Below are 18,122 nucleotides of genomic sequence, written 5' to 3' on the forward strand. Positions count from 1 at the left end.
GTTCTCACAAGTCTCCAACAAACTCAAATGCGAGTGCGATAACGACGATTACGTCTCCGAATAACCTGTCTAGGAACACAATATAAAGCCTGACGTCTGCTTAAGACCAAGGTTTACCCTGCGAAGGCATGAGATTTCGAGGCTTGTTCTAAGACCACAGTAGAGGCTTAGGGAGACAGTTACATACGAGGGCTCATCAGCGGCTGCACACTCCTGTGCATTTCTACACTGCTGGACAAGTGGCTTGGACATAGTGGTATAAGCAGACCACAACGCTGCCCATCATGGATGGCCAAAGGCAGCAAGCGTACATACCTGCCCCCCCACCTCCTTCTGCGTCACAGCCATCTCAGTCCCATATGCTTTCGCTACCACCGCCGCCACCTCGACATCTGCCCACGCAACCTCAGAATATGATGCCGCCTCCACCTCCGGGACCACCCCCGGGACCACCTCCAGGCCCTGGATATGGTGCGTCGAAGCTCTCAAACTCTCAGTTGCAGCAGCAGAACAATCTCGGATGGCAGCATAATTGGGCTAGGCAAGCGCTATCTCAAGGGTTTCTCCCGCCTCCCCCGCCGCCTCCAATGGTACCGACAAACCAGGCTTACGGCCGTCAAACAAGTCTGTCAGTCCCCACTGGCGATGGTCCGATTACATCTGCGACTTATGTCCCGGGCAGTAACACGTTCGGTGCGGGTGTCGGGATCCCTGGGTTCGATGCCCACACGCGGCCTTCGTATGAGGCTTATGGAACCATGTCCGGGAGCGATAGGATAAGAGGACCTGTTCACCATTTGTACGAAAACTCCGGTGGAGACGTTTCAGCGCACAAGCGCGATGGAACTGTACCACCGACCCCATCAGCCCGTACATTGCCCTCTTCTTTGGCATTGCATGACACTGCGCAGGACCCCGTTGCTCCTTCCCTTCCTGTTGTTCCTAGTGCGACCGTTCAGAATCATCAGTCTCAGACTGGCCAATCGAACGAGCCGACAAAATCACCTAGCCATCGCCAAAACAATAGTAGCACGTTGCTTGGCGGCATGTCACCCAGCGAGGCTGCTCTTCAGTGGCCACTTGATCGAGTGTTGCTATGGCTTGCGAAGAATGGCTTCTCGAAAGATTGGCAAGAAACGTTCAAGACTTTGCAAATTGAGGGAGCTGACTTCCTCGACATAGGTCATGGGGCGAATGGTCGAGGCAACTTTAACAAAATGCACAACGAAGTTTTCCCGCAACTAGCCAAAGAATGCGAAGCTAGCGGGACAGGATGGGATAAGGAGCGTGAGCTTGGGGAAGGAAAGCGCATGCGTCGACTTATACGACAGATTCAGGATGACGGTAGCTTTGACGTCGGGATCGCTGCCCAGAAGCGTCGCGAATCCCAAGCCCCATCTGAAGGGCTGCCGGAGGCGTCACCTAAATTATCTCATGAGCCTCAATCGGCTGGTCCGCATTCAGGGACGATTGAAAATAGTCCCAATCTCAGAGCACCACAGCTCGCTCAGCCCCATAGAAACAGTGTCCAAATGCGATCCGTCACATTGCCCATCCCGACGACCCACGATATTTCTTCATCAGATTTCAGCCAGACGGACGGTATATCGTCTCGATCAGACTTCTCGCGAACAGTATTAGCTGGCCTTGGGGTTGACCATCGTCGGCAGAGTCCATCCATGTCCAGCGACAACGGCAATTTGGTAGCCCCTTTTCGATCGTACGAAGATAGCCCAAAAAGCGGCAGTCCGGCGACGCAGCACGCTACCTTGAATCAGGGTCTGTCATCATCGTCAACAGGCGATTTGAGTGTCAAATATGAGCACTCCCGTGGTAACAGTTCTGACTCAACGATGGGCCGTCGATACTACGAATCCCGCAAGGGCCAGGAAACGGTACGCCCTTCCCCGCAAGAGATGTGCAGCCGTCAGTGGACAGGAGAAAGTTCTTCATCATATCCGAAAGAACATAAGGGACTTTTCAATTTTTTAAAAAAGAGGACAAAAGCTGGTGATTCCACTCATCCGTCCCCAGAGGAACAGTATCTGGAGTCTCCTACAAGCCCTGTGAATCTTCGCCAGAATGGTCCCCATCTTCCTTACGCCAAACCAAGTTTCAACGCCAGCGACATGTCGTTAGGGGAGCGTCCATCGTCTGCTTCTATGTCAGACCACGAACGGCTAGCCATGCGAGGGAAACCGGCTCAGAAAGGAAAGAAATGGACCTTTGTGACTCTGGATGGGTGGAATTTCCGTCTAGTGGACATTACTGACATGGACTCTGTGGAGATGCTGCGTGCTTCTATCTGCCATAACCTGGGAATCTCCGACTGGACCGGCGCACAGATCTTCTTGACCGAGCCAGGACAAAGTGAACATGAGGAACCGCTCAATGATACGATGCTCGCTCTCTGCCGTCGCACCAAATCTGACTCCTTCGGCTCTTTGAAGCTATTTGTACGTGGAACACACTTGCAACCGGTGCCAAACAACGTTCCGAATTTCGCCGGTCTGGGTGTATCGCTTCCGGACAAGCATACGGCGTCTCCTACCCACCATGTACACAGAAAGCCGCTGGATGACGAAGCCCTCAGTAGGATTTCTCCACATACTCAAACGGGACCTGCCTCTCCGCAATTAGCAACACGCCAACAACAGCTCAAGACTCCTGCTGCAAAATTTCCGGCCCGCGATGCCTCGCAACATACAGTAGGAATGTCTCCAGTAGATGGAGATCAGCAGGTGGGAATCTCGCCTGAGCCAGACAAGGCAGATCTACTGGCTCGCCATGAGGAGCATAAGCGCGAGGTAGAACGGAAACAAAAGGCGTACCTAAGCTCGAAAGGGCCGCCACAACCGAGAAACGACACTTACGGCGAAACAGGCTATAGACGTGCAGGCGTCATTGATTTCGATGAGCGCCGTGTATCTCCTTACGAAGACAAGAAGGCTGACACTTTGGTTCCTCTCCGCAAACCTCCTTCGGCACCACAGGAGTCCTACACGTTAACCAGGATCAATTCTCTGAGGAAGAAAGACGGCGACCGTCCGAGGGCTCCGCCAGCTGTGCAGACACATGGTCTCGGGGCAGTATTGGCTAGCATGGGTAGAATGACCAGCGCGATTGGGACACCAGCTCCCTCTGTGCCAACTCCAACAAGCGCGGGCAGTAAACAGGCTAACTTTGGAAGCTTCAATTCTCCGACGCAAGGTAAAACATTGCAATACTCAGTCTTTTTCCTTTCTTCCTTTCCGGTAAAATAACTGACTGGCCACACCAGGCAACACTAAGAACACCCCTCAGTCCTCCCCGGAGAAGGAAAGTCTCGACAACCCAGGCATCCCCGCGGAGCAACATCACACCAAGAGCACTACTCCTGAAATGTCCAAACCCACATTACAATCTCGCAAGTCCTATGGTCCTGAGTTCGATTTTGAGGAGACTGAAGTCTCCTTTCAACGCTCGCCCGGGCCACAGGATGATTCTGACGAAGATTCGGACGATGGTCTATTTGCGATACCACTCTCAAATAATAAAGCACCCTCAAAAGAGAATGATTCCGGCACTGGGACTTCAGAGGCCCAGAAGAGGACAGAAAAACCGGCGCTCACCGTGAATACTGAGACCAGACTCCGCAAAGGTCTTTCCGTGAGTTTCAGGTCGCCTAGTGCCACACGCGAAAGTTTTGCCGATGCCAACGGTGACTCTGGCAGTCGAGACGGGTCTTCCTTCCTCATGGCTGCCTCGCCTGAAGACGAGAGGCCGCCGCCACGGAGAGACTCGTTTGCCCGAGGCGATATTTGGGCAAGCAGACCCCCGGTTGAGGGCGTCATCGACAATCTGGACGATTTCTTCCCTGATATCGACCTTGACGCACCTTACCTCGATGGACAAGGGGTATCTCCTCCGTCATCCCCCGCAAACAGAGCCCCGCCTGAGAACGATTTGCACAAGAAGGAAATCCAGCCCAGCGCGTCTTATGCCGGAGAGATTAACACCAACGCAGGAGATACGCTGGGCTCTAACGAGCCAACTCTCAAGCCACATGGTGGAGATATAGTAGCTCGTCGTAATATCAACCGGGCAGGGGGGCTTACTCGAGGAAAGTCAATCCGAGAAGTCGCCAAGGGTGCCAACCAAGCTAGCCGAAGTCGCAGCATTCATACTGGAAACCAGAAGTCCGGCGAGATTCTTCGGCGTAAGAGCACAAAAATGTTCGGAGCAAAAATCATGCAGATCAAGCCAAAGCCTGGCAGTCGTCTCAGCCAACTCGACCCGATTCCTCAGAACAATACACCATCGGGGATACCTCAGCGACAGCCTACTTTCCGCATTATCCGCGGTCAGCTGATCGGCAAGGGAACATACGGAAGAGTCTACCTGGGGATCAACGCTGACAATGGTGAGGTCTTGGCCGTAAAGCAAGTCGAGATCAACCCAAGACTTGCTGGGCAAGATACGGATCGGGTTAAGGAGATGGTCGCCGCTATGGACCAAGAAATCGACACCATGCAGCACCTTGAACATCCGAACATCGTGCAGTACCTTGGATGTGAGCGCGGCGAATTCTCCATTTCGATCTATCTCGAGTATATTTCTGGTGGTTCTATTGGTAGCTGCCTCCGGAAGCATGGTAAATTCGAGGAGAGTGTTGTCAAATCCCTGACCCGTCAAACCTTGAGCGGGCTAGCATACCTTCATGACCAGGGAATATTGCATCGTGACTTGAAGGCGGACAACATCCTCCTCGATCTCGACGGCACCTGCAAGATTTCCGACTTCGGTATATCCAAGAAGACGGATGATATCTACGGGAACGACTCGTCGAACTCAATGCAAGGGTCCGTTTTCTGGATGGCGCCTGAGGTCATACAATCACAGGGGCAGGGCTACAGCGCCAAGGTCGATATCTGGTCTCTGGGTTGTGTGGTACTAGAGATGTTTGCTGGTCGCCGGCCATGGAGCAAAGAAGAGGCGATCGGTGCCATTTTCAAGCTTGGAAGCTTGAGTCAAGCACCTCCGATCCCAGACGACGTTTCCATGACTATCAGTCCTGCAGCGCTGGCTTTTATGTATGACTGTTTCACTGTGTAGGTCGCCCCACACTTCCCTTTCCGGGTTGCTTCTTTCGTACTCACAGAGAATGCAGGGATTCGTCCGAACGTCCAACTGCGCAGACACTGTTGACGCGTCACCCGTTCTGCGAGGAAGATCCAAACTACAATTTCCTCGACACCGAACTTTATGCCAAGATTCGCCATGTGCTCTAAACCCCGCATACAATCGTCGCTATTTCCTCCCATCTTCCAGCCACGCGCATGTATATATTTGTCGGTTTTCAGCGATGCTTGTCTTTCCTGCTGCATCATACCCCTCGTCTGAATTCAATTGGCACGGTCGTTGCGTGTTGTATATGACATGATTAGTATGGATTTGCGCAAGAGTCACAACTCGAGAACATTTCGATTTCTTCGGCGACTACTGCCAATATCAATAAAAAGTATATCATCTAATTGATCTCGCTCTCGCTCTACCATTGTAATGGTTATGAAAACCTTACTAGTCAGAAGGGCCAAATGTTTGGCTTGGATTATGTACGCAAACCCTGCTATATATATACATCGTTATTCAAGGGGCCTTTACAGCGTGATGGTGATTGATAGGAATAGCCAGGATTATCTCTGTCTAGCTTCCCGGACTCCCGCTCCGGCTCAGATTCCCACTAGGGGATCCTTCGTCATCTTGCTCAGGGATGCCGACTCGGAAGATACTTTCGCACCATTCTGCGAAGGTCTCCACGTCCCACACGGCATCCTCGCGGCCCTTACCCTTCTTGGAGACGGAATGTCCCTTGCTCCGTTCAGACGATGTATATCTGTCAAAAAAGTCCTCGTAAATCTGGATGACGCGGTCCTGTACCGCACCAACAAGAGTCTCTCTCATCCGGGGATCGTCAAGATAGTCACTGAGTATTTTCCGTAAGCTGGGGACTTCCTTCTCAATATTCTGGCATGTCGGATATATTAGTTCTCCTTGCTGTAAATTCCGCCTATCGATGAACTTTGCGGGTAAGGATGCTGTCATCTTCGTTGCAAACTCGTTAATGAAGTCGTTGATCACTGTTCGGAGCCGCCCGTCGAGCTCCACCTTTGCATCGAGCATATTCTCAACGACGCGTGGGAGGAGACCATGGCCGACGAGGCGCATGAGGTTGCGGGGGTTGAACAGGCCGCCTCTTTCCCGGAGCTCCCAGAAGGTGTTGGTGATGCCGGAGAAATCGAACGATATTTCTGGCGCTACGTACTCGATGTCGAATGCGACGATTTGTTGCTTCAGGATCAGTAGATGACTCATCAAGAAGAGCTTCCCGTCCGCGCTGGATTTGCTTGAGATTTGAGCGCTCGCTTGGTGCAAAGAGACGGTGGTCTGGTGAACGATCTGATGGGCTAGGTCGTCGAAAACAGTGGACTGTTGAAGAAATCGGTCAGCTTCAATATGGCATTTGTGAATTCGCAGAGGGCGTTCATACATTTACGAGACGGTATATTCGGCTGAGAAGCCAGATGGCTTTACGCAATGTTGGATACCAGCCACTGAGAGCAGCCTGAGGCTCAAAATCCCACTTGGAGTCCTGCTCCGGGACGGCGTCGGGGTCATCATCTGATTGTCTCGTTGCCTTCGTCAGATGTACCAAGGTATCGGCAGGTGCCAGCTTCCTGCCGGAAATCTGATTCTCGGTGACGGTGATCGAGACTCCCTTGTTGCGTGCAGGATAATCAAGGTCCTCCGGGCGCGGCTTGAACCGTTCAATCTCATCACGCAGGAAGGCTTGTGCGCGGAAAACGAGACGAGTTTGCACATCCTCCAAGGCGGGTTGTATCAGTACGGAGAAGTCGAGTTGATTAGCATCTGTCTGCTCCACCTCCTCATCCTGGTCAAGTAGAAAGCGGGTCTGTAAGAGGGTGCAGAGTTGACAGAGATTTACGACCTTGTCCTCGTGAATAATGCGAGGTCTCAGATGATCATACAGAGGCTCGCAGACTGTCTCGAGGAAATCGTATAAACCAGCTTGGCCATGAAACCATTCACCCCACAGTTCAAACTCATCCAGACACACACCACGAACGTAGCTAATGCTGGCGCGGGCGAAAGCAACCAAATCCTTTGATGTACTCGGGGCGTGTGCAATATCATAGAGCTTTTTTCGTACTAAGGGTACGATCAATTTGCCTCGAGTAGCTGAAAAGTTCGCGTGAAGTTCATTGAGAAGACTCTGATATTCCGCTTCGGTTCCCTGTTCGGGATCCAACGGTGGCACAGCTCTCTTCTGTATCTCGAGGCCGATTTGTTTCAATTCAGGAGCGCCAACACGGAACTTGGCGTACAATAGGGCCGACATAGTCGCTTCGTTCTGCTGTTGGTCTGCAATCTTTTTCGAAACACTGGAATGTATATCTCGAAGTGCGGAAACAAAATGTCCTCGGATCAAGGTGAGAGCTCGCGTCATAAGCAGCCTGTATCTGGATCGATACACACTAGCTTCCTTTTGCTCAGGCTGGGAATGCGTCAGTCGACTCGCCGACTTCAGAATACGACGGCAATACTCACATGCATCTCCATGTAGTCCAGACACTCGTCCAGCCGCCTGAGCATATCTGAGAAGTCTTGGCCACGAACGGTATTTCCAGCACCAGGGGCGTTGAGTCGCCTTGAAGCAGGGTCCAGGAACTCATAGTATTGGAGGTTCTCTTGTATTTTGTCCGCTAGCTCTGTGTCACGCTTTTGGGCAGATAAAAGCCCCTCGCATTGCTTCCGGAAATTCGATGTTTGAGCTTCCACGGCTTTGAAGGATTCGGAGAGGCTACGTAGGAGGTCGAGCGCGGACGATGTATCAGACAGAAGTGAATCCAGGTGAGACTTTGACATTTGAAGCTCCTGAAGACAAGATCTAACCACGCGAGTGAGTCAGCATAGGAAACAACAGCGCATCGTGAGGAAGATCGGAATTGTTCCTCTGCGTACTGGTACTCATCATAACTGCTCTCGAGGAGGCCATTTTCCACCTCGCTATACCACTGTACAAAATCGAGCTCATTCTTGACATCCGTTATAGACTCAATACCCTCCGGCAGAACTTCCGCTATCTCTGCCGTCTGAACTTTGAATTCTTTTGGCGGACCTGAAGGTGCAGTCTGCCGGCGAGCTCGCTGTCCCGCAGTAGGCTGAGGCATTGTGGGCCCACGATAAAGTCGCGGAGGCTTCGATATTGGCGCCTCTAGTATAGTTTCAATCGACCTGAAAGTAATCCATAAGTGAGGAGATTCAAAGACACCATGAAACTCAACCGTAGTGATCGCAACCGGAGATGGACCCTCCTCCGTGGCCCATTCGATTGCTATTCTGCCGCGTCATACCGCCCGTGGTCTAGATCATTGACGCAACTGAGCTTCTGAAGTCCCTTTTCACTTCTGCCCGGTGCGAAGAGACGACAAGCTCATCAAAGAAGTTTGTGTAGCTCGTTATGCTGATGTTTAGGTGATACATATTTGAGAACATCATGTCGATAAACCGGGTGCGACAGCCAGTGACGAACCTCGTCACACTTTCATACCGTCTCCCTCGAACAGGCCGGTCGGCCATCAGATCATGGCGAAGACAGTATGCTAATGGTAATGGCAGAGCACCAGAACCATCCGCTCGTTCGTCAAATTGGCTTCGTACTTCACTTGGTCTAGGTGGAACAGCTGCCGCTGCGTTCTTAGTCTATACCTTTGCGACCACCCGAGGCGATCAACTTGAGAGTGCTATTGAGGCGAAGAGTGTTACGCCAAAGATTGCTGGGGACCTGGATTCGCAGTATGTGCATGAAAAAAAGAGTCTGCAGAGCCCCGGAGTCTACTTATGGGGAAACAATGCTTATCGTGTTGTGGATCCTGACTCCAAAGAAACTGTGATTAAGAATCCTCGGCAGTTATCCTACTTTGAGGGTCAAGTGCTCCGAGATCTCAAAATCTCAGAGAAGTCCGGTGCTGCCATTACTGAGAATGGCGATCTGGTGCAATGGGGCAAAGGGTACTCGGAAATCGACTTCAAACCAACCAAGACCTTGACTGGCAAGGACTTGAGGACTTTGTGCATGTCGAGTGATCGCATACTTGCATTGGCTTCAAACGGAAGTGTATACTCACTCCCAATTGCTAAGAATGACCAAGAAAGCGGTCGGAAACCCAAAGAAGGCTCTTGGTTCCCATTCAGCTCTGGAAGAGCTGGTGTGAGCTATCGGTTGCTTGAACCTGCATTGAGGCTAGGCGAAAAAATCACCGCCATCAGTGGTGGGCTACAACATGCGCTTCTCCTCACGAACTCTGGCCGAGTCTTCTCCGTCGCTTCGTCCACTGAGAGCTATCCTTCCTTTGGACAACTTGGTGTGCCTGGGTTGACTTGGTCGACTCGACCTCAGGGGCCCGTGGATACCTGCCATGAGGTGAAGGCCCTCGGTAACTCTAAGGTTACTGAAATTGCTACCGGAGATTACCATTCTTTGGCGCTTACCAAGGACGGAAACGTTTACGCCTTTGGCGACAATTCTTTTGGACAGCTGGGGTCTGACTTTGATCCTGCCCAACCATTTAACGATACCCCTAGCCTAGTACCGCTGAAACTTTTCTACCCAGGCAACATCTGGCTTCCGAAGGTGACCGCGATTGCAGCCGGGGGCGCCAACAGTTTCTTCACAGTGGATGCTCAACGCATACTTGGCCCTGGCGAAGATCGTTCTACGGTACGTGACCTGGGCCGCATTACGGCTGACACGTGGACTTGCGGCCGGGGCATCTGGGGTGCTCTCGGAAACGGAAAATGGACGCACCTACAAGACGCACCTACGAAGGTGAAGGCATTGAGTGGCCTGTTCGAGTATGACGAACGAACAAAGACGCTCTCGCCCATCCGCCTACGCAATATCTCTGTCGGTACAACACACGCGTCGGCCATCATGGACAACAAAGCTCACGTTGACTCGTCGGCCACGACGTCTCTGGAGAAGTCCAGCGACTGGGGCCACGACGCGCTGTTCTGGGGAGGAAACGAACACTTTCAGCTCGGCACCGGCAAGAGGAGTAATCTATCCAAGCCGTCACATATTAACGCGCCTCCTGATTCCGAATCGAAGAGTGCTAAGCAAGAGGCACGACTCCAAATCATGCCTCGTCACAGGGCCAAGGTGGGCAACCGCACTGTGAGCATGGAGCAGCGGATTGAGTGTGGAAGGCACATCTCTGCGATTTACTCTGCTGTATAATACTTTGTCATGATTTGACACGTCTCTTCTCCAACGACTGTATTAAAAGTTCATGTTCGTTAGCGACCATCAAAAGTAATGTAATCATTTTCTGTTGACTTTGATACGTCACTCGGGGATGCAAACCGAACAAACAATTCCGCGATACGGCTAGTGACGCTCGGACCAATACCTTATCGTAAAATTTCCTGAGCGGAAAAGAAGTCAAACCAAAGCGAATTATTCCGCATACTGTTCGAAAAAAGGGTTGATTCATTGTGTCCATTATGCCACGTGAAAAGCAGAAAAGAGGTCGTCGCGCGGAGGACAAGGCCAAAAAAGACGCTACCAAACGAAAGCGCGATGAAGGCCCTGAAGAATCCGCGGTCAAGAGATTGAAGCCCTCCGCCGAGACAGATACCTTGAACAACGAGGTCACTTCAGGAGCGGATTACATCCCCCTGGAGGAAGAGGATGGCGGAAATGATGTTTCTATGAACGATGTGCCCGCGAACGATGTGCCTTTCTACGGCCTCCTTGACAGCGAAGAGCAGGAATACTTTTCGAAAGCCAACGAGGTATTGGAGCTGAATCAGTTCCAGGATGCGGAAGAGCGAAGTCTTTTCGTCGACAGTGTCTACAGGGAAGCGGATGGGAAAGAATTGAAGGTTGCTTGCAGTCAGTCTTGCTCGCGGCTTATGGAGAAATTGATTTCGCTCTCGAACATGCGCCAAATTCGAAAACTGTTCAGCAAGTTCATTGGCCATTTCTTACATCTTGTGCAGCATCGGTTTGCGAGCCATTGCTGCGAGACACTGTTCATTAACGCAGCGCCTGGAGTGACAGAAAAGATTTCGAAGTCGAAAGGCCGTATGGTGGAAGCGGACGAGGAGGACGAGCCTGAACCAGAATTGTCGCTGGCGGAAATGTTCATGAAGGTCGTTGAGGAATTAGAGGGGAACTGGGGATATCTGTTGACGGAACGGTTTGCGTCGCATACGATCAGAGTATTGTTACTGGTTCTCGCTGGGGAGCCAGTCGACCTGTCATCCACAGATTCGGTTGTCGCCAGCCGAAAGAAGGAAAGGTTGGGAATCGTGAACACGGACGCATCTGAGGAAAAGACCGTTGCGGAGAGGCGTAAAGTTCCAGAGGTTTTCGAGGCTACGCTGAAGAAGGTTATGAGTGACATGGTTTCCGGGCTGGACAACACCTACTTGAGAGCCCTGGCGACCCACCCTGTAGGAAATCCCGTCTTACAGGTGCTGGTATTCCTTGAACTGTCGCACTTTGGCAAGGCGAGCGCTAAGGATCCCAATTCAATCATCAGAAGACTCATTCCGGATGATGATTTTGCGGAGAATGCTGAGAGCTCAACATTCGTCAGAGGCTTACTCTACGATCCTGTCGGTTCTCGTTTGCTCGAGACCATCATCAAGTCCATGCCGGGAAAGCTTTTCAAGGGACTCTACAAGAACATTATTCGCGACCGCATTGGCTCTCTTGCACGCAATACAACGGCTGGATATGTCGTTCTCAGGACACTGGAGAGACTAGGAAAGGATGATCTGCAAGATGCTATGGAGTTGATCATTCCTGAAATCCCTGGACTCATTGAGCGATCTCGCTTGATTGTCCCTAAAGTGTTGATCGAGCGATGCCTCGTTCGCGGGGTTGACACCAAGTCGCTTTCAGATGCCTTGGAATCCGCTTACGACAAAGACCCGACACGAAGATTGGAACAAATGCTCAAGCTTGAGCCCGCGGCAAGTGAGGAAGTCTCGGAGGAGAAGCAGAAGCAGACGGGCAACAATCAGACAGCCGCCGCAGAGAAATTACATGGCTCCCTCCTTGCTCAAACGATGCTTACCGCTTCTGGGCCCGTAAGCGGGCTCATTTATTCGAGCCTGCTAGCGCAGTCTTCAGAATCACTTCTCAGATTAGCCAAGGATCCAGCAGCCTCCCGTGTTCTTCAGCAGGCCCTGACTGCTCCAACTTCAACATCTCAATTCCGGCGCCAGTTTACTACGCGCTTCTCGGGTCATTTGGTAGAACTCGCGCTTGATAGCTGTGGATCACACGTGGTGGACGCGTTATGGCCGGCAACGAAAGACCTGTTCTTTGTCAAGGAAAGAATGGCACAGGAACTGCTCAAAGATGAATTGACTCTTCGAGACTCTTTCGTCGGCAGAGCAGTTTGGAGGAATTGGTCTATGGACCTCTACAAGAGACGGCGAGGAGAGTGGGCTTCGAAGGCGAAAGGCCTGCACAGTATTGAAAACGGCCAGGGCGAGCGACCTAAGTCTCGCATTGAGTTAGCCCGGGCTAAATTCGCAGCAAAGGCAGCGGAAGAAAGTCCTAAGGCGCCAGTAGCTGCAAAGACATGATCTGTAACAATGAAGCGAAAGGGTTGTGGTTGGTTCCTGCAGTGATAGTAACACAAGCATGATTTGACAGGGTTCTTTGGCCATGTGTATATTATGTCTCCAGCGATTCCTTTATGATAATAAAAGCATTTTCTCCATATCTATACCCTGCACAGACCCTGGTTAGAAGGACTATCCTCTAAGAGCTTTTTCCAGCGCGGCCCCTCCAACGTCTGCGGGGTTACGCCATGGAAAAATTTCTCTTCCCCTCATCCATCGAAAGTGTATATCTCTCTACAAAGGAGTCGATAGTCCTCGCTGGCAATGGTCTCAAACAATCTCATTCAACGGACGAATATAAGCCCCGATTTATGATGTCAGACAATCAGGCTCTGTCGCCATCGCAGCGGATCCGCCAGCCGTTCCGGAAATGGCGGGATGGCTTCAACTTTATGCTGAGCGGTTTTGACGGTATCTTTATTATACACCATTGTTCATGAAATTGTGATTGCTTCTTGTGTTTTTTTTCTTTTCTATAATTTTCTCAGATCTGCTTGTTTGGAATATCATAAATTGCTGTATAGATGTCTGTTTCCCCGCCATCAAGTCGCGCAGAGGAAGTGCGAAAAGTGAGTTACTCCATTCCTCCGGCGCATTCAGCGGTCTACAAGGCGATCCGGCATCAATTCTCTTTGCTTGCTACGTTGAGCTTCCCTTTGTTCTCTTGCTAATCTGACTCTAGCTTCTGAGCGCAGTCGAGGATCTCCTCATTCCATTCATCCAGTCCGCCGACGAAAATCCTCTTGGCCTTGCGCTCCAGCAAAATGGGTTCAATAGAACGAATGGCGCGAATGGACACTTGGAAAAGTCGCGGACAGCTTTAGTCGACTACAAAAAACCGGAAGAGCTTCGGGATATTCTGCAGTTATCTCTACCGGAGAAGGGTGCCAAACAAGACGGCTTGATTGAGGTTCTCCGCAAAGTGTTGAAGTACTCTGTGAATACATGGCATCAAGGATTTCTCGACAAACTATATGCCTCAACGAATGCTCCCGGTGTGGCATCCGAGCTGATTTTGGCTGCTCTCAACACGAACGTGCATGTCTACCAAGTCTCGCCGGCTTTGACTGTTATCGAAAAGTATACGGGAGAAAAGTTGGCTTCACTATTTGGTCTCAACGGACCACGAGTAGGTGGAATTTCTGTACAAGGTGGCTCAGCATCCAATACCACCTCCATTGTCATTGCACGCAACAACCTATACCCCGATACGAAGGAAAATGGCAACGGGGACTACAAGTTTGTGCTCTTCACCAGCGACCACGGCCATTACAGCATCGAGAAGGCGGCACAGATGCTGGGCTTGGGAAGCAGCTCCGTCTGGGCAGTGCCTGTGGACAAGCAAGGTCGCATGATCCCGGAAGAACTCGAGAAGCTTGTTCGGAAAGCCCTCCAGGAGAACAGGACACCGTTTTATGTCAATGCAACCGCTGGAACAACAGTACTGGGCTCCTTCGACCCCTTCAACGAGATCGCCGCCATCTGCCAGAAATACAACCTCTGGTTCCACGTTGACGGCTCATGGGGCGGCTCGTTCGTTTTCTCAAAGCGCCAGAAGCACAAACTTGCTGGCGCCGACAAAGCAAATAGCATCGCCATTAACCCTCACAAAATGCTCGGTGTCCCCGTGACTTGTTCTTTCCTCCTAGCCGCAGACATCCGCCAATTCCACAGGGCAAATACTCTCCCAGCCGGCTACCTGTTCCACAACGACGACACGGAACTGCGACCCAACGGCAACCTTAGCACAGCGGAAAACGAGCTCTGCGTCGATTCTCCGGAGATCTGGGACCTGGCTGATCTCACGCTCCAATGTGGACGACGCGCAGACTCCCTCAAGCTCTTTTTGGGCTGGACGTACTACGGCACAGAGGGTTACGAGCAGCAGATCGACACGGCCTGTGACATTGCCGCACATCTGGCGACTCTGGTCTCCGAGAACCCTAACTTTATCCTCATCAGTGAGAACCCTCCCCCTTGTCTCCAGGTTTGCTTCTACTACGCTCCGGGCGGACAGCTCGTACATCCACGTGGCGTTGTATCGAACGAGACCGAGCGCGCAAAGGCAAACAGCAAGGTCACGGAGGAGGTGACCCATGCTCTGGTGAACAAGGGGTTCATGGTTGACTTTGCACCTCCTAGTGGGGATGAGAACGCTGCCGGGGACGGAAAGTTCTTCCGCTGTGTCGTCAATGTCCAGACGACTCGCGAGACTGTTGAAGCTCTTGTGCGTGCAATTGAGGAGGTGGGCCCGGCCATCGTCGAGAGACTCAAGGCCGAGCCTGCTTCGCTTCCTAAACGGAGGCCCGGAGAACGAGGCCACGGACCTGTGGTCCACAAGGCTTAGACGCGATCATGATTCTGTTATAGTGTACGACTACTGCATATGTACAAATACAAAAACAAGGTATAGATACGTCGGAGAAGGGCTAGTATATAGAATTTGAATGATACTCCATTCGTGAACCACCCAAAGATGATCTCGAGCAACTGCATTAGTTTTGTTTTACTATGTAGTGCCTGCCGATGCTAAGAACCAATCTCGACTCGTCGCTCAAGTACAGCTCTTGCCTCAGCTTCCGTAAGGGTCTCGATATTCAACTCAGCGAGAACGCCTCGAGCACTCTCGTTATCCCGGAATAGCCTCTTCTCCACCTCCCAAAGTCCAAGATGGGGTCCTCCCTGCGTATCAGCGTCATCCTGGGCCGCAGATACGTCGCCAGACTTGGCAGTGGCTACCGTCAGCCCCAGCAGTAGAAGACCGTCGTTGAGCTTCGCAAGAACTCTGATCGAGCCTCCTGCCAGGCCGGCTGGTCCCAAAGCGACATCAACAACGTTGCAGAGGTGGCCAATATCACTGGCGAAATGCGCTGCTCCGGCAGCGGAAAAGGTATGTCTCATGAGGACGTTACTCCAAAGATTAGTTTGAACTGAGAGAAGTACCTGGCGAATGATCCGACGCAGCGGTGCTATGCCCAGTGTGCGCGATAGGAAAGAGGTGCTAGTGGATAAGGTTCGCATTGCAGGCGCAAGATCCGCCGACGGCGGTAGCGAGGTTGTCTCGGAAGGTGAGGTAGTAGAAATAGTCGCCCACGCAGACATGCGAACATATGGTTTGAGGGCTGACTGAGTGTTTGAGGTCAGGGTCGAAGTGAGAATCGATTCAGAACGCAGCCTGAGGCGACGATAGGCGGATGCTGTTTCGTCGAACAGAGCTCCATCCGAGCTTGTACCTTGGCCGCTGCTACGATGGCCATTTGCGACCACCTGAGAGGTACGAGAAGCAACGTCTGCTACAGACATAGGACCAGCCACATTCCTCCCTGAGTCCTTGTTCTGTCTGACTCGCTCTTGTAACTCAGACCACAGTTCGACGAAGAACACATCATTACTCCAGTCTTCCATCTTCTTCTCCAGGTACTCGGAGCTCCCAAAAACCCTGCAGAGACGCTCCAATCCCGCCACACCTTCCACGCTGGCCTGTCCATCTGCGCCTTGCACCGTGCGGCCAATCGTAGATGTCATTGCAAGGTAAGCTTCAAGTGCAGAATGGAGGCGCTCGTGAAACTGGTCGAAGATTGTAATCTGAATGTCAATAAGGAACCGCAGTTTTTGACCGAAAGATGACAGAGGCCGATATAGTTCGGTAATTGTTTCAAGCAGATCATTTACGCGAATCGCTGCTTTGGTGGGTTTTGTTGCCGAAAGTTCGACTCCTTCGTAGTCAATCTCACCGCTATCCGTTGCATCAATAATTTCCTTATAGCGGGCCAGTGCAAAGTCCTTTTCAACCTGAAGCCAGCGATCAAACCATCCCTCCTTGGTAAGAACCTCCCACGTGATCCCCTTCCAATTATCCTTAGAGTATGGATCAGGCAGATAATTCCAAGTCTCCCGGATCTCATTGTCAAAGTTCATCAGCTCGTGTACGAGATGGCTGAGTAACTGCGGATGCGCAGAAATACTAGGAAGCAAATTCGATAATTTCTGCCTCAGCATCGGCATAAGAGCCGTGATAAAGGCATGAGAGGCGTTGTAAAAGTTCCATTCCAGGGCTGAACCGACTTCTTGGGCCTTCTTGTCGAAGACAGGTTGCAGCGAAGAAGCGAAAAACCCGCCAAAAGTGTTGATCAGGTCCACGACGTGACCCAGGAAGTATTCTGGCTGTTTGGAAAAGTCAGTTAGTTTTCCGGCACTGGCAACGGCATCTATACCTTGTCAAGCCTATTTGTTGGCTTGTCTCCGCTGAAGTGGTATTTGAAGCGAAGATCCAGCGGATGTACCATCACTTCCAACGGTAACAAGATCGGTGGTTCGGCACTCTGCTGCTTCACATCGATATCACGTCTCGTGAGTTCCCTTCAGTAAAGCGTCAGAAAACCAAGCAGCGAAAAGAGACAAGAGTTGCGTACGGTGTCTGTAAATCAAGAAGCAATTCGACATTCTCGATCCATTGTGTCCTCAGATCTTCTGGTAGACGGAAGTCCTTCGAAGGCCATCCCATTCGTTCTAGTGTCTTCTGAAGCCTCTTGGAAAAATTCTCCTTCATCTGCTTTCTCAGACCAGAGGCCAGCTTCTCCAGGTAGTCGACAAGATGAGGGGCCGCTCCTTCGGCTGCGGGTTGAGCATCCTTCAGCGATTGTACAATGTTTCTCAGGCGCGAATACGGTTCTAGGGCCAGACGAGGTGAAGACTGTATGTTACTCAAGGCCTCCTTGCTGTTTCAGCATCCGGCATCAGTGACAAACCGCTGGAAGGGGAAGGGCTCTTTATGTCTGCAAGTACCTCAATTCTTCTGCTTCCCTCAGGAGGGTCACATAACCCTTTGAGATCTCCAGTCGTCGGAGCTTGTCTATGCTCACTTCAAAGAGCTTTGCTGCCTCATCGCTGGCATCGGAACCTGTTATGGCTTTCAATCGCTTATCGATATCCTCTTGCTCCTCCTTGAAGGCTTCGGCTCGCTTCCGTGTGGCTTCGGCATGGTCGTTGGAGGCTTTGGATGCACTGAGCAGTGCTTGTTGGGCTTCTGCTAGCTGAGGTATCGTGTCAGCAGTGGTTAAATAAGGAAATAAAAATCAATCGCTTAGGAGGATGTAATTCTCGATCCCGAGGGCACTCTACCTGTTTCCGTTGAAGTTCATGCTGAGCGCGGAGCGTGGCTAACAACGAATCAAGGCTCTCAAAGTCGGCAGATATTTGAATCTTGTCGTTCAAGTAATCCTCAACTCTCGTCCTTTCATGCGACGACAGGGAAAAGGAAGGGCTTGCCATGGTTGGCGGTCGGATTGCAGTTCTGGGGTGGGGATGTTGTCCGTAAATCGTCATTTATTCCAACGCCAGGTGTTGGGATCAATCATCATCAATGCCAACTCCGCCTTACGATTTGTTCAGCTTCCGATGACTCAACATCTCCCTTT

General features: G+C 51.5%; 6 protein-coding genes across 6 annotated transcripts; 4 read left to right on the plus strand and 2 right to left on the minus strand.

Moving 5' to 3' along the window:
• Positions 1 to 284: 284 nt before the first annotated feature.
• On the plus strand, positions 285 to 5,270 carry bck1 (putative MAP kinase kinase kinase (Bck1); the record flags this gene model as incomplete). The annotated part of the gene is made up of 3 exons (XM_043302538.1): positions 285 to 3,210; positions 3,281 to 5,090; positions 5,150 to 5,270. The coding sequence occupies 3 exons, from the start codon at positions 285 to 287 to the stop codon at positions 5,268 to 5,270; spliced, it is 4,857 nt and encodes a 1,618-aa protein (XP_043158473.1).
• A 415-nt stretch (positions 5,271 to 5,685) lies between these two features.
• On the minus strand, positions 5,686 to 8,231 carry Asppvi_006641 (Golgi transport complex subunit COG3; the record flags this gene model as incomplete). Its single annotated transcript, XM_043302539.1, has 4 exons — positions 5,686 to 6,468; positions 6,530 to 7,555; positions 7,609 to 7,948; positions 8,023 to 8,231. 4 exons carry the CDS (start codon positions 8,229 to 8,231, stop codon positions 5,686 to 5,688), a joined length of 2,358 nt encoding a protein of 785 aa, XP_043158474.1.
• A 326-nt stretch (positions 8,232 to 8,557) lies between these two features.
• Asppvi_006642 (RCC1 domain-containing protein) lies at positions 8,558 to 10,300 on the plus strand (the record flags this gene model as incomplete). Its single annotated transcript, XM_043302540.1, has 1 exon — positions 8,558 to 10,300. The coding sequence occupies one exon, from the start codon at positions 8,558 to 8,560 to the stop codon at positions 10,298 to 10,300; it is 1,743 nt and encodes a 580-aa protein (XP_043158475.1).
• A 266-nt stretch (positions 10,301 to 10,566) lies between these two features.
• nop9 (RNA-binding RNA processing protein NOP9) lies at positions 10,567 to 12,666 on the plus strand (the record flags this gene model as incomplete). Its single annotated transcript, XM_043302541.1, has 1 exon — positions 10,567 to 12,666. The coding sequence occupies one exon, from the start codon at positions 10,567 to 10,569 to the stop codon at positions 12,664 to 12,666; it is 2,100 nt and encodes a 699-aa protein (XP_043158476.1).
• Positions 12,667 to 13,229: 563 nt separating this feature from the next.
• Asppvi_006644 (pyridoxal phosphate-dependent decarboxylase family protein) lies at positions 13,230 to 15,052 on the plus strand (the record flags this gene model as incomplete). Its single annotated transcript, XM_043302542.1, has 2 exons — positions 13,230 to 13,274; positions 13,388 to 15,052. The coding sequence occupies 2 exons, from the start codon at positions 13,230 to 13,232 to the stop codon at positions 15,050 to 15,052; spliced, it is 1,710 nt and encodes a 569-aa protein (XP_043158477.1).
• Positions 15,053 to 15,234: 182 nt separating this feature from the next.
• On the minus strand, positions 15,235 to 18,030 carry Asppvi_006645 (RINT-1 family protein; the record flags this gene model as incomplete). The annotated part of the gene is made up of 5 exons (XM_043302543.1): positions 15,235 to 16,869; positions 16,920 to 17,064; positions 17,118 to 17,423; positions 17,491 to 17,738; positions 17,827 to 18,030. The coding sequence occupies 5 exons, from the start codon at positions 18,028 to 18,030 to the stop codon at positions 15,235 to 15,237; spliced, it is 2,538 nt and encodes an 845-aa protein (XP_043158478.1).
• Between the last annotated feature and the right edge of the window lie 92 nt (positions 18,031 to 18,122).

The sequence above is a fragment of the Aspergillus pseudoviridinutans genome, assembly GCF_018340605.1.
Source record: "Aspergillus pseudoviridinutans IFM 55266 DNA, scaffold_4, whole genome shotgun sequence".
NCBI lineage: Eukaryota > Fungi > Ascomycota > Eurotiomycetes > Eurotiales > Aspergillaceae > Aspergillus > Aspergillus pseudoviridinutans.